General features: G+C 37.8%; 1 protein-coding gene across 2 annotated transcripts; it reads right to left on the bottom strand.

The window, feature by feature from the left end:
• Positions 1-4,932: 4,932 nt before the first annotated feature.
• Positions 4,933-10,627, bottom strand: LOC106050445 (uncharacterized). Of its 2 annotated transcripts, none has more exons than XM_013205408.2 (2): positions 10,485-10,627; positions 4,933-8,462 (listed from the first exon to the last, which is right to left on the bottom strand). In XM_013205408.2, exon 2 carries the CDS (start codon positions 8,449-8,451, stop codon positions 6,562-6,564), a length of 1,890 nt encoding a protein of 629 aa, XP_013060862.2. In that variant the 5' UTR covers positions 8,452-8,462; positions 10,485-10,627; the 3' UTR covers positions 4,933-6,561. The 2 variants fall into 2 exon arrangements, with proteins under 2 accessions (XP_013060862.2, XP_013060861.2); XM_013205407.2 differs by having other exon boundaries at positions 10,380-10,619.
• Positions 10,628-12,268: the final 1,641 nt, after the last annotated feature.

Raw genomic sequence — 12,268 nt, 5'->3', positions numbered from 1 at the left:
GTACATAGTACTAATTTGTATTTACACATTCTTCTAATGATGTGCACTCTGTTAATTTAATTTTCTGTCAGTCGATTCATTATGAAATCTTTTACTTCGAATGCAAACAAGACTCAAGTTTCGCTTTAGGTAAAAACATAAGCTTGAGTTAATTACAAAATTTCCTCAAGAATATAGTTGAAACGTTTGCTATATAGGTTAATTCAACATGGCCAGCTGTAAAGTAATCTCTCCTGTAAATATTTCCCAAGGTATTATTAAATCTATTGGAACATTCTGGAAACGGCATGAGAATGAAGACTTTCAAGTCAACATACAAGATGAAAGTGTCAGATGCCACAGTTTTATTCTCGCCTCTTGTTCGGAGTTTTTCGGAAGTTTGCTCAGATCTAATATGAAAGAGAAACTAGAAATGAAAGTTGACTTACAGAATATTCCCTCGGAAATTTTCCTACTGATTCTCCAAACTCTATACACCGGATGTGAGCTGTTGACTAAAGACAATGTCTTGGAAGTTTGGTCTGCAGTTCATCAGCTTCAAATTCATTTCTTAATTCAACATTGCGAAGATTTTGTTTTGGAGAATCTTTCTCTTGAAACTTTGGAGACTTACAAAAGACACTCAGAGTTCCTTCAGTCTAAAAAAGTTACTGAAGGAATTTTCAAATACAAGCTTGATAACTTTATGACTTTTAGGAAGACCGAAACTTTTTTACGATTAGATTACGAAGAAGTGTTAAAATTTATTGAAAGTGACAAATTAGTTGTGACGTCTGAAGACTTAGTTCTACAATCTGTCTTTGAATGGATCAACTTTGGAGAAGCTTGTATTTCAACAGTCAAGAACGATAATGAAACAAACGTGACAAACTTAACAGAGGTTACCCCCCATTCTTCGAAAATGGATGAAAACACAAAAACCATAAATGCCAAAGGCAACGGTCTTAATGAGGTTACAGAAAAAAGTAAATCAAATGATACCTCAAACAGTTCGTTAATTCAATCACAGAACAGTTCCTCTGTAAGCCAAAATTACGGAGCCCTATCAATACCAACCAAACAAAGAGATGCTCATCTACTTCCACTTTTAAAAGCCACCAGATATTTCCTGCTCTCTGACACATGCATCGCAAATCTCAATCGGAATAAACTTATTCAAAACAGCACGCAAAGCATACAATTTCTTTTGGAATCTCTGACATGCAAGACTTGCATTAATCCCAGCGGGTATCTACCTCCTGCTGCCATTCACCGTGAATGTAGTGGATTTGAAAATATGGGTATCGTCAGCCGCACCGACAATCTCATTCTCGCCTATTCTTTCTTCAAGCACAAATTTTATTATTCTCCGGAGAGCACAAAACTGAATATTTGTAAATTACTAGAGCTCAACAATCAACTGTTTGCTTGCGTAAACTACGAGACTTCAAGTGAGATATTTGTATTCCAAAGTGTGAAATGGGCCAGTGTTTCTAGGTTAGATGAACAAACTCGATTCTGTTTGTCACACGACTCTTCTATAATTAGCATCACTGTGCAAAACTCTTTAGTCTATCGATATAAACCGATTTTCCCAAGAACTAAGATTGATGTGCGCATAGGAGCCATTGACTTTGCAATCAGTTTTTACCAGAACATTCTTCTCTTTACGACCTCAGATCTGAAAACAAAAGTTCGTTGCTGGGATACAGACAAACACACTTTGTCAGATTTAACGGAGCTTGACTTCTCAGCTAACAGCATGACAAGTTTCAGTGACGACAGATCGACTTACATTCTAGATTCAGAAGGAAAACTCTATCAAGTGAATCAGACAGAGACAATTCAGTTCACTTTCGTAGATAGAATCTGGAGTTTCAAAGCTAAGGAACTGAGAGGCGTTGTTCTTTTTCGAAAAGATCTCTTTGTCTGTGGCCAGTTTCCGGACAAAAAAGACGGTAAAAGAAAGGTTCCGAACCTCTTCTCCTCTTGTTTCTTCCTGTCGACCACTTCTGTTATGCACACCTCAAATTTTATTTCTTTCCCCATTTCGAAGAAACTTGTAAAATAACGTATTTTTTTTTTCTGAATCGTCAGCTGAGCTGGCACAGGTATCTTTTGCTTGAAAATATGCTCAATTTTTGTATATACCTTTCATCAACCTAACGGTCCTGTTGGTTACCTTGCCGGGCTTCAAAACAGCCGACTTCGACTGTATATAGTCAACATTTTTCTTTTACGTTGATATAAAAGTATATAGAGTTCAGTGGATGGCTGCCTAGTCGTGCGGTTTGCGCGCTGGACTGTCGTTCAGATTTATCAACGGTCGAGGGTTCAGACCCTGCCCGCTCCCATCCCCCGTCTTCCTGCGGGAGGTTTGGACTAGGAAGTAAACTATCTTCAACTCTGAAAGAACATCCGAATTATGTAAAACAAAACAAAACAATACTTTCTGTCTTTCAGGTTAAAAAAGAATCCATTTTTTTAAAGTACAGCTGACATACAAGTTTTGATCATTATTAGTTTATAAATAGTACGATAGCGTTAACGATAACTTTAATATGTTTGATAATGTATCTATTGGCAATATTCTCTTATTATATTTACATTTCAAATTTAAAAAAATATATATTTTATTTTTATAGAAATATAAATAAATATATGTATATCATTCACGTATTATTTTTTTTTTCATATTTATTAATTTCATTTTCTTATATTATAAGACATTTACACACAACTATATTTCAATATATTTTTAAAATGTATTCGGCAATAAGGCAATAAATGAAATACAAAGACAATGTCACCCTTGCAGACCTTGTGGTCTATAGGGCGGATGATGTAAAGGTCATCTGTTTCTGTGGCCCAAACGTGGCATGAAATTTTGTTTCTCTCATCTTTTGGAAATCTCTGTTTACTTATTGGAGGCTGGGTGGCTGAGTGGTAAAGCGTTTGGCTTCGAGCCTGGGGTCCTGGGTTCAAATCTCGGTGAAGATGTGAATTTTGAATTTCGCACTTGCTCCTGCATCTTAAAGGTTAGTCCTACATACAATTTTTGACATTCTTTGGCTTCCCAGGTCAATCGCCTAGAGTTAGTATCCTGGGACTTTGAAAGGTCAGTGCGTCTTCTGAGTCCACCTAACTCTAATGGGTACCTGACTTTAGTTTGGGGAAAATAAACACAGCACAAGTTAGTCGTTGTGCTGTATTTTTTATGTTTTTCTTCTTAGATTGTCTAAGATAAAGCGCTTCAAATCACTGGTGTAATAATATGATCAGGTTGCTGAGGAAAAGAGAACAACGCTGGCAGAAGAAAAACGCCAGAGAAGAAAAGCAAAGCCAATGACACTAGCTCCAGCTGGAGTAACCTGCCCAGTGTGCGACCGAACACTCCGGGCTCACATAGGTCTCACCAGCCACATGAGGAGGCATAGAACCCCAGTGGAAAGCCTTCAGCCCACTGGACGACAAAGTGGTCATCATCGAACCCACGCTGGACGAACTATATATATTATCAGGGTGCGCGGTGCCTGAGTAGTTAAGCGCTTGACTTCCTAACCTGAGGTCATGGGTTCGAATCTCGGTGAAGACTGTTTTTTTTATTTCAGGATTTTTAGGGCGCCACTGAGTCCACTTAGCTCAATGGGTACCTGATTTGAGTTTGGGAATGTAAAAGCGGTTAGTCGTTGTGCTGGCCACATGACACCCATGACACTTACTTACTTAGGTCCTCGCGCGCCGTTCGGCGCATTGGGCTGCAAGCTGTCTCCATAATGATCTGTCACTGACAATGTCTAAAGCTTCCTCCCACTTGGTGTCCACTGTTCTGAGGTCCTCCATGAAGGTGTGTCGCCAGGTAATACGAGGACGTCCCTGTTTGCGCTTTCCTCGTTTTGGCTTCCATGTTATCGCAACTCTTGGTGTGCGTAATTCTTTTTGACGTAGAACATGTCCCGCAAACCTCATGCGACGCTCAGTCACAACCTCACTAAGTGTTCGACTCCCAGTTCGGCATAGGATTTCCCTGTTTGAGATCCGGTCTGTGTAATCCGTCTCAGCCATCTCTGTTGAGCCACATTTAGTTTTTTCTCAATTTTGACAGATGACTTCCACGTCTCACATGCATATGTAGCAGTTGGAATGACGATTGTGTTGAGAAGGTGTATTTTTGTCTCGAGTCCAATGGCTTGGCTAGTCCAAATAGGCTGCAGCCTTTGGAAAATGCTCCCTGCCTTTCCTATTCGGCACGCTACATCATGGTAGGCATCTCCATCATTTGTTATGATGCTGCCAAGGTACGTGAACTTGTCAAGCTCTTCAAGCTTTGACTCGCCAAGTTTGACGGGGACACCCTTTGCCTTATATCCCACTCGCATAATTTTAGTCTTATGCGGAGTCCAATTTTGGGTGCCTCTCTGTCTAGGCTCTCCGTCATTTCTTGAATGCATTAATTTGTAGCCCCGAGTAGTGCAACATCATCAGCAAAGTCCAAGTCCGTCAATCGAAGTTGTTCATGCCATGGAATACCAAAGGCAGTCTGGTTCATTGCTCTCCTCATTATGTAGTCGATGGCTAGGAGGAAAACCTGTCTCGATTGTAAAAAACTCTGTTTCTGGGATACCGTATTCTCTAACTATTTTCCATAGTGATTCTCGGTGGACACTATCAAACGCTTTTTTGAAGTCCCACGAAACTGATCGTTAGCCGTTGTTGGTACTCAAGACTTTGTTCTATAATATTTCGTAAAACGAAAATCTGCTCTGTACATGATCTGCCCCTTCGGAAACATTGCTTGTTCTTCTCTGAGCCTTTCATCTACAGACTGTTGAAGCCGTCTCAACAAAACATCGTTGGTCAAAGAAACAGATGACCTTAACATCATTTACCTTTTTTTTTAAACTTTGGTTAATATTGAATAAATAATTTAAAAAAACAACAAAAACTTCAACAAAAGATAGCAAGAACTTTAATAGACAAGATTTCAATATTGTTGAAAACACACTGGCTTGAGCTTGACTGGAAACATTTGGAGAGAGCAATTCTTTTTTTTTTCTTCAATTTAATGTATAAGAAAATAATAAAATGTGTAAACTCTAAACTTTAAGTCCTTAAGTTCTATAATCTTATATAACCCTACTAGAAAAACTATCAAAACCATACCATAATCTAAATGTTAAAATCACTGTAAAATCATTGATGTTACACTAGCATTTACATATTACGCAATCACAATTCTGTAATACAATCCGTGTTGGTACAGGGAGCCATAAAATATGATGACATTTTTTCAGAACTCTGAGCTACACAACCTTTAATAGTAAGGTCTTCAAAATATATTGAGATTCTTAGCAATCGGAAATTGACATTCTTGAAAGGAAATTTGATTTTGATGTACTAAAGATGTGTTGCCAAAATCCCTTCTCTTTACGGTGCTAGGACTTTGAGGCTTTCTTTGGTGAAGAACTGTACCACATTGGATTATGAAAGGGGTGGGTGCAGATGGGAGCAGTAAAAAACTATAGTTATATTGTATGGCATGTGCCCATATTTCCCTGACAGTGTATTACAAATATATATGTACATTTCAAAGAAAACAATTGGTTACTAAGTGTTTGAATACTTCAAGCAATGGCTGAATAAAAGGAACAGTGAATAAAGAAGGAGGCTTTATTAAGCTCTATTTCTAGTACGCGTCTCAATATAGTATCCACCTGTACAGACGCTATAGTTCTAAGTTTGAAGGGTCTAGATCTATTATATCTAAACATTGCTATTAAATCTGGGGCTCAACTGAATAATCGACAAGTTTGCTACTTTTCCATATACTAGTAATGGTATTCTTCCTAAATTTTCGAGTGTGAATTTTAAGAGGATTTAGAAACTTATGTAAATACACGGTCACTCAATTTAAAATCAATGAGTCAGCATCCAACTATTTTTTATTTTTCAAAATGTTTTCTTTTAGAAGGAGACGCGATGGCTCAGAGGTAGAGCGATTGGCTTCCGAACCTAAGGGCCCCGAGTTCGAATATGGATGAAGGCTAAGATGTTTAATTTTGGCCTCCGGAGGGCGCCTCCGAGTCCACCCAGCTCTAATGGGTACTTGACATTAGTTGGGGAAAAGTCAGACATTTGATTAACGCTACCCCCGTTTAACGCCACAACCCAAAAAGCATCGTAATGATTTAGTGACGTGGAATATCATCCTCATCGTAGACGACAGAGTTAGTCTTAACCAAAATATTCTAATTAGAAATGGTCATCTAAACCAAATGAAAAGTAAATCTTAAGGATAATAACAGACTAAAGTAGAGAGCTGGGTTAGTTTCGAACTAATAACATGGTCAAGGCATGATAAGCCAAGTACGATCAATACTAATACGCCTAACCCGCTGGAAATATAAATCGTAAAAACTTACAACAGTTGCAATTATTTTACAATTCATTTTAAAACAATCAATTTTTGAAATGGAATCAGTAGTGGAATGAGCTTTGTTATACAAAGCAAAGAGACAGTAAAGTGTTTCCGAGCTCAGAGTTCATGTTATCAGACAATATAATTAGCCAATTATCCAGCATTTAGAATATATATAGATCCCTCTTCGAAACAGCGAAAGTAATAAAATTTGAAGACCAGTTGACATCGGGAATTTCCAGAAAACTTAAAGAGGAGAAAGGGCCAGGTTTTTTGTTGATATCTCTTTCCTCTTCTGGGAATCTCCCACAGACAATTAGATTGTTCCGAAACAGCACTGAGCCATTTATCTCTTTACAACTAAAACTCCACAGTCTTTCTATAAAGGTGAACTGAATAGTTTCATATTGTTTCACTTCGTAGAGGCGCCCGAGTCTATCTAAGATGTAGGTGGCTCTGTCGTCAGTGAAACTTGTCATACAATTGGCTGAGAACTCCAGGTCAATTAAATGGGACAAGCTGTTCTTGTCTGTATCCCAGCAACGAACTTTTGTCTTCAATGTTTCCTTCTTAAAAAGAAGAATGTCCTGGTAAAAACTGATAGCGAAATCGACTGGTCCTATATCAACGTCAACTTTACAACCTGTTGAAATGGGTTGATACCTATATACCAAAGAGTTCGGCGTTGTGATGATGTATATACTACAATCGTGTTGCAAAGAGAAACATGTGTGTTCCGCCATTTTCAAAACACTTACGGAAATTTGGTTTCCGAAACAAAACATCTCACTAGTACTCATGTAGTTAGCGAGCACGTAGAGTTGATTGTTCAGTATTTGTAAATTCATTATGATCACGTCTGCATTTCTAACGTACTGTAACAAACTGTCTTGGGCGAAAGAATAGGCCACAATTTTATTGCCACTGCAGACGACACCTACATTCTCAAAAGGACTACAATCGCGGTGAAAAGCAGCAGTTGGTAAATATCCGTTGATGTGTAGGGATTTCTTAAATGCCAAAGATTCAAACAGAAATTGTATGATCTGCGTGTTGTTTTGAATCTCCTTTTTTCGATAGAGATTCGCAATAGAAGCTTCAGAGAGCAAGAAATATCTGGAAGCCTTCAACAGCGGAAGTAGATGAACATTTCTTTGGTTCTCTATTTGATGCGTTGGTGCTGATGGGGCTCCTTCTTTTTGGTTTGCAGATGAGATGACACTAGTCTGGGTCAAAAAACTGTTTGACGCATCGATCAATTTACATTCTTCAGTGGCCTCCTTGAGTTCATTCACATTTCCAGCTGACACATTTATAGCTTTTTTGTCTTGACACAAATCCTCGAGTTTAGGCGCATGGGCAATAACCTCTGTTACAGATATGTCTTTAGGTGACGTTGTTACGCTAGAATTATCGTTCCTGACAGTTGAAGTCAATATTTCTCCGAATTTGATCCATTCGTAGACGGAGTGTAACACTAGATCTTCAGATGTAACAACCAGACCGTTACTATCGATAAGTTTTAGAAGGTCCTCAAACTCTAATCTCAAAAATGCCTCAGTGCTTCTGAGAGTCATAAAGTGTTCAAGCATGTATTTGAAAATTCCTTCCGAAACTCTCTTGGATTGAAGGATCTCTGCTTTTTTCTTGTAAATTTCCAAAGTTTCCAGAGAAATATTTTCCAAGGTAAAGTCTTCACAATGCTGAACTAAGAAATCAATTTGAAGCTGATGAACTGCAGACCAGACTTCCAAGACATTGTCTTTAGTTAACAAGTCACATCCGGTGTATAGAGTTTTGAGAATCAGCTGAAAAATATTCAAGGGGATGTTCTGTAAGTTAATTGCCTTTTCTACCTTCTCTTTGCTATTAGGTCGGAGTAAGCTTCTGAAATACTTGGAACAAGACGCAAGCATAAAACTGTTGCATTTGAAGCTTTCACCTTCAATGTTGATGTCCAAGTCTTCATTTTCATAATTATTCATATAATCCTTTATAGACTGAGTAATTCCTTTAGAAATATTCTGAAGAGGGACAGAGTCCCCACCTGACATTTTGAGATGATCTGAAACAAATAGGTTATAATTACTTTGAAGTTACAGTCAAATTATTTTTACATTCTTTATCCATCGTTCATCTATAGTGATGAACTATGTGGTATGCATGAAAAAAATCAAACATTTACTACATACAAATTCTGCTAAGGTAAGTAACTTATTGAGTGTGTGTGTGGCTAAGTGTTAAAACCCATGACGAGTCCAGGTTCAAGTATTGGTGAATACAAGGATTTTTAATTTTGGGGCATTTAGGACATCGCTGAGTCCAACAAAGTAAAATAAAACGGTTAACGAACAGGGTGTCATGTGGCCAGCACAACGACCAACCGCCTTTACTTTCGCCAGCTAAAGCCAGGTACCTATTAGAGTTGTGGACTCAGGGGCGACCAGAAAATCCGAAATTCAAAATGCCAGTCTTCACCAAGATTCGAACCCAGGACACTAGGCTCGGAAGCAAAGCATTGAAACACTCAGCCACCGCGACCCCTAAAATTAAAAGAGGTACCAAAAAGGAGTAAGGGAAAGTAAAGGCGTTTTTGTCTTTGTCTTGGTCACGTGACACCCTCATAAATCTTGGGCCATAGAAACAGAGTAGAAACAGGGTAGCATTACATTATCTGCTCTATAGGTCGCAAGGTCTGAAAGGAAGTACTATTTCTATTACTTGCCCAGGACCCCTTAGTATACAAACTGTTATATTATCATAATACACTAACAAACTAACACTAATACTGATGTTTAAAAGTTACACTCCATTTTTATGAACGCGAAACGAGGAGAGAGAACAACCAGCAGAGACTAATACACAGTGAATACACACTACTGACACACTTAAGAGTAAACCGTGAACACGGGAACATACTGAACAATAGAACAAGGGAGACTACAAGAAAGCAAACAAACACACACACACAACATACATAAACATAAATACACATATAAATGTAACACAAACAACATAAATGCATTCTAAATTAGTTCATCAAAGAATAGTAGGGATTCAAATTATCCGATGTTTACATAATAATAAAGAATTGACCTCCAGTCCAAAGATTACGTACAGGCGATTCCGTTCAAATTTCAGATCTTGAAAGATTCAAAGATAGAGACATTTTCTTATTCCTTACGCTAGAACACATTCGCACAAGTGCTCGTTCTTCGCTAGTGCCATTAGAGAATGGAATGGGCTGCCTGAATCAGCCAGGAAAACTAACGATTTAGCAGAGCCTAATTCATTGATTAACATGCATGAATAGTGACACATGAATTGCTTAGGGCGTAATTATCTTCTTTTTTGAAGTTAAGACAGTTACGTCTGTAATATATATATATATATATATATATATATATATATATATATATATATATATATACACACACATATATATATATATATATAAGATAAGATAAGATAATGCACGTGAATTCACAGACCAATCAAAATAAATTATAGCTTTTAAAAAGCGCAACTTGCATGCTCAAATTTGATTTGATTTTGATTTTAGGCACATCGGCAAAATTTAGGCCATGTCGTGCCTGCATTGCCTTAAGGACTACTCTCTCTCTCTACATAACAAGGGCTAAATTCTACACAGTTAAATCATTAAAATCAAGGTCTATTCACAGTTAAAAATTTTATAATTTGGTAAAAATTACAGGGTCTAATCTCTTTTGTTGACCAGTGAGGGGAGGGGAGTATCTAGGAGAAGGTTTTCCGTGCTGCCTTTAGGCTCTCAGTAAACACAACTCTGCTCGAGTCGGGTGTCGAACCTCGAGCCCCCTTCATAAGTAACCAATCCAAGCCAGGTTCAAGCCTCTTGACCCAGCCTCCCAAAATAAGCCAACTTTGAATTAGGTGAAAATTGAGGATGTGGGTTTGATTCGCGGTAAAGACTCGAAGATTTGACTTAAAATACTTAACGTACTTTCGTTCAAATCCAACTCAGACTGGATTACGATCTGAACGCAGGCATTCACATTAAAGTGGTTCACACTATAAGTTACAGCAACAAATATACCACACTATTTACCCCTGTGTGAAACGTTAAAACGTGAGTCTACATCACTATTAAACCGATTGGAGATAGAATCTAAATTCGAAGTCGTTAAAAAGAGAAAATTGCTGAAAAAAGTTGTTTCTACATCTCTACTGATAGAAGTTTTGTTCTTTTACAAAGCGATTTCCGTTCAAGTTTCACATCTTGTAACAAAAGATTCATTGGTGTGCTTTTTTTCTCAAAACATGTTTATCAGAGACGAACTAAAGTATTTAGAGTCCCCGATGCAGGATTTTTGTGGAGACCCCTACAATTTTAGAAAGCTTTAATAAAGACCCTCTTATGAATGAAACTACTAAAAGCATGCTATATTTTAAAAGAAAGAAATGGAATTCGTGCACATTTTATCTCCCTTTCCTCTAAAAAAAAATATTTAAAATGATATTGTAGTTTTAAAAGTATATTTTTGAGTTTGTGGAGAGTAAGGCCCTTGGTAGACGCACTGTCGTAAGTCCGGAGCTGTATTTACTTATTCCGAGCATGCTTCACGCCTACACTTCTAAACTCACGAAAAACAAAAATTACAATAAATAAATAATAAGATAAGATAAGATAAGATAATTTTTATTGATTCAATCAAATGGAAATTCAGTTTGACTACAATTGACAACCTCAGCGTAACTACTGTACAAAAATAATATTGATTAAAAATTCGAACAATATTCAGACACGAAACACATACACATTCACGACCAGCGCTTTATGAATTGTACTTCTATGTACTTCTCGATGACGACAGCTGATCTTGTAACACTCTGACCGAAAGTGGGATAAATAAACAACTGACACGTTTTTGACCAGTCTAAATTCTGATATATATATTTTTTTATGTGTGTGACGCCCACGGAATTGTAGCCCCTCCTGCCCTCCCTTTAATCCGCCTGTGTGTATCACGGAATATTTGAAATTAAGGGAAGATGTGAAAGAATAAAGAGTTGGAGAGTTCTCACAGAGGCCACGGGACAAACATTTGAGATCCCAAAAGACAAGACCTTACTGAAGACAGGCGCAGAAGACGAAGTTAAACCTTAAGTAGACAACGGCTTTGTCCTTCGGAAAAATAAGTAGGTCGCAGCTGGGTTCGCAGAGTCTTGTGAAACACTAAACTCGATCATAATCTTTGAAATAGAAGACACCGCAAATATTATTATATCATTCACCTGTATTCATTGAAATTCAATTCATCTTCTTTTCACTTTATTATAAAAGCAGCGGTTCTCAACCTTTTAGGCTCGGCGACCCCTTTTTACAACTCCCCACTCTGCCGCGACATCCCCTCCCCAGCCGCACACATACACAGCAACAGAAGAATGAACAAAAACAATTCATTTTTTCGATGTTCTTAGGCCACCCCCTAACAAATCGTCAATCGACGGAGTCGAGAACTACAGGTTGAGAACCCCTGTATAAGAGTTCCTCCTTCGTGATCGAAGATGAGCACATTTCTCATTTCCAATGGACTCCTATTAGACGTGGACTATATCTAACATTCCATGTCTAAATTATAATATTGATATATTCAATTCTTATATTTCTACGTAACTCTAATCTAGAATATATATATGTAAAATAAATAAATAAATTATGGCTTTTATATAGCGATACGTTCATGCTCAGTTAACACAACACTGCCCGAGTCGGGTGTCGAACCTCGAGCCCTCTTCATAGGTAGCCAAGCCAAGCCAAGTTCAAGCGCACTTAGCCTATCGACCACAGCGTCCCACAAATAAACCTAGATCTCTATACCATAGAGTGAC

Source organism: Biomphalaria glabrata, chromosome 9 (assembly GCF_947242115.1).
Source record: "Biomphalaria glabrata chromosome 9, xgBioGlab47.1, whole genome shotgun sequence".
NCBI classification, from domain to species: Eukaryota; Metazoa; Mollusca; class Gastropoda; family Planorbidae; genus Biomphalaria; species Biomphalaria glabrata.
The sequence above is the reverse complement of the archived record's forward strand: the minus strand, read 5'-3'. Positions and strand labels throughout refer to the sequence as shown.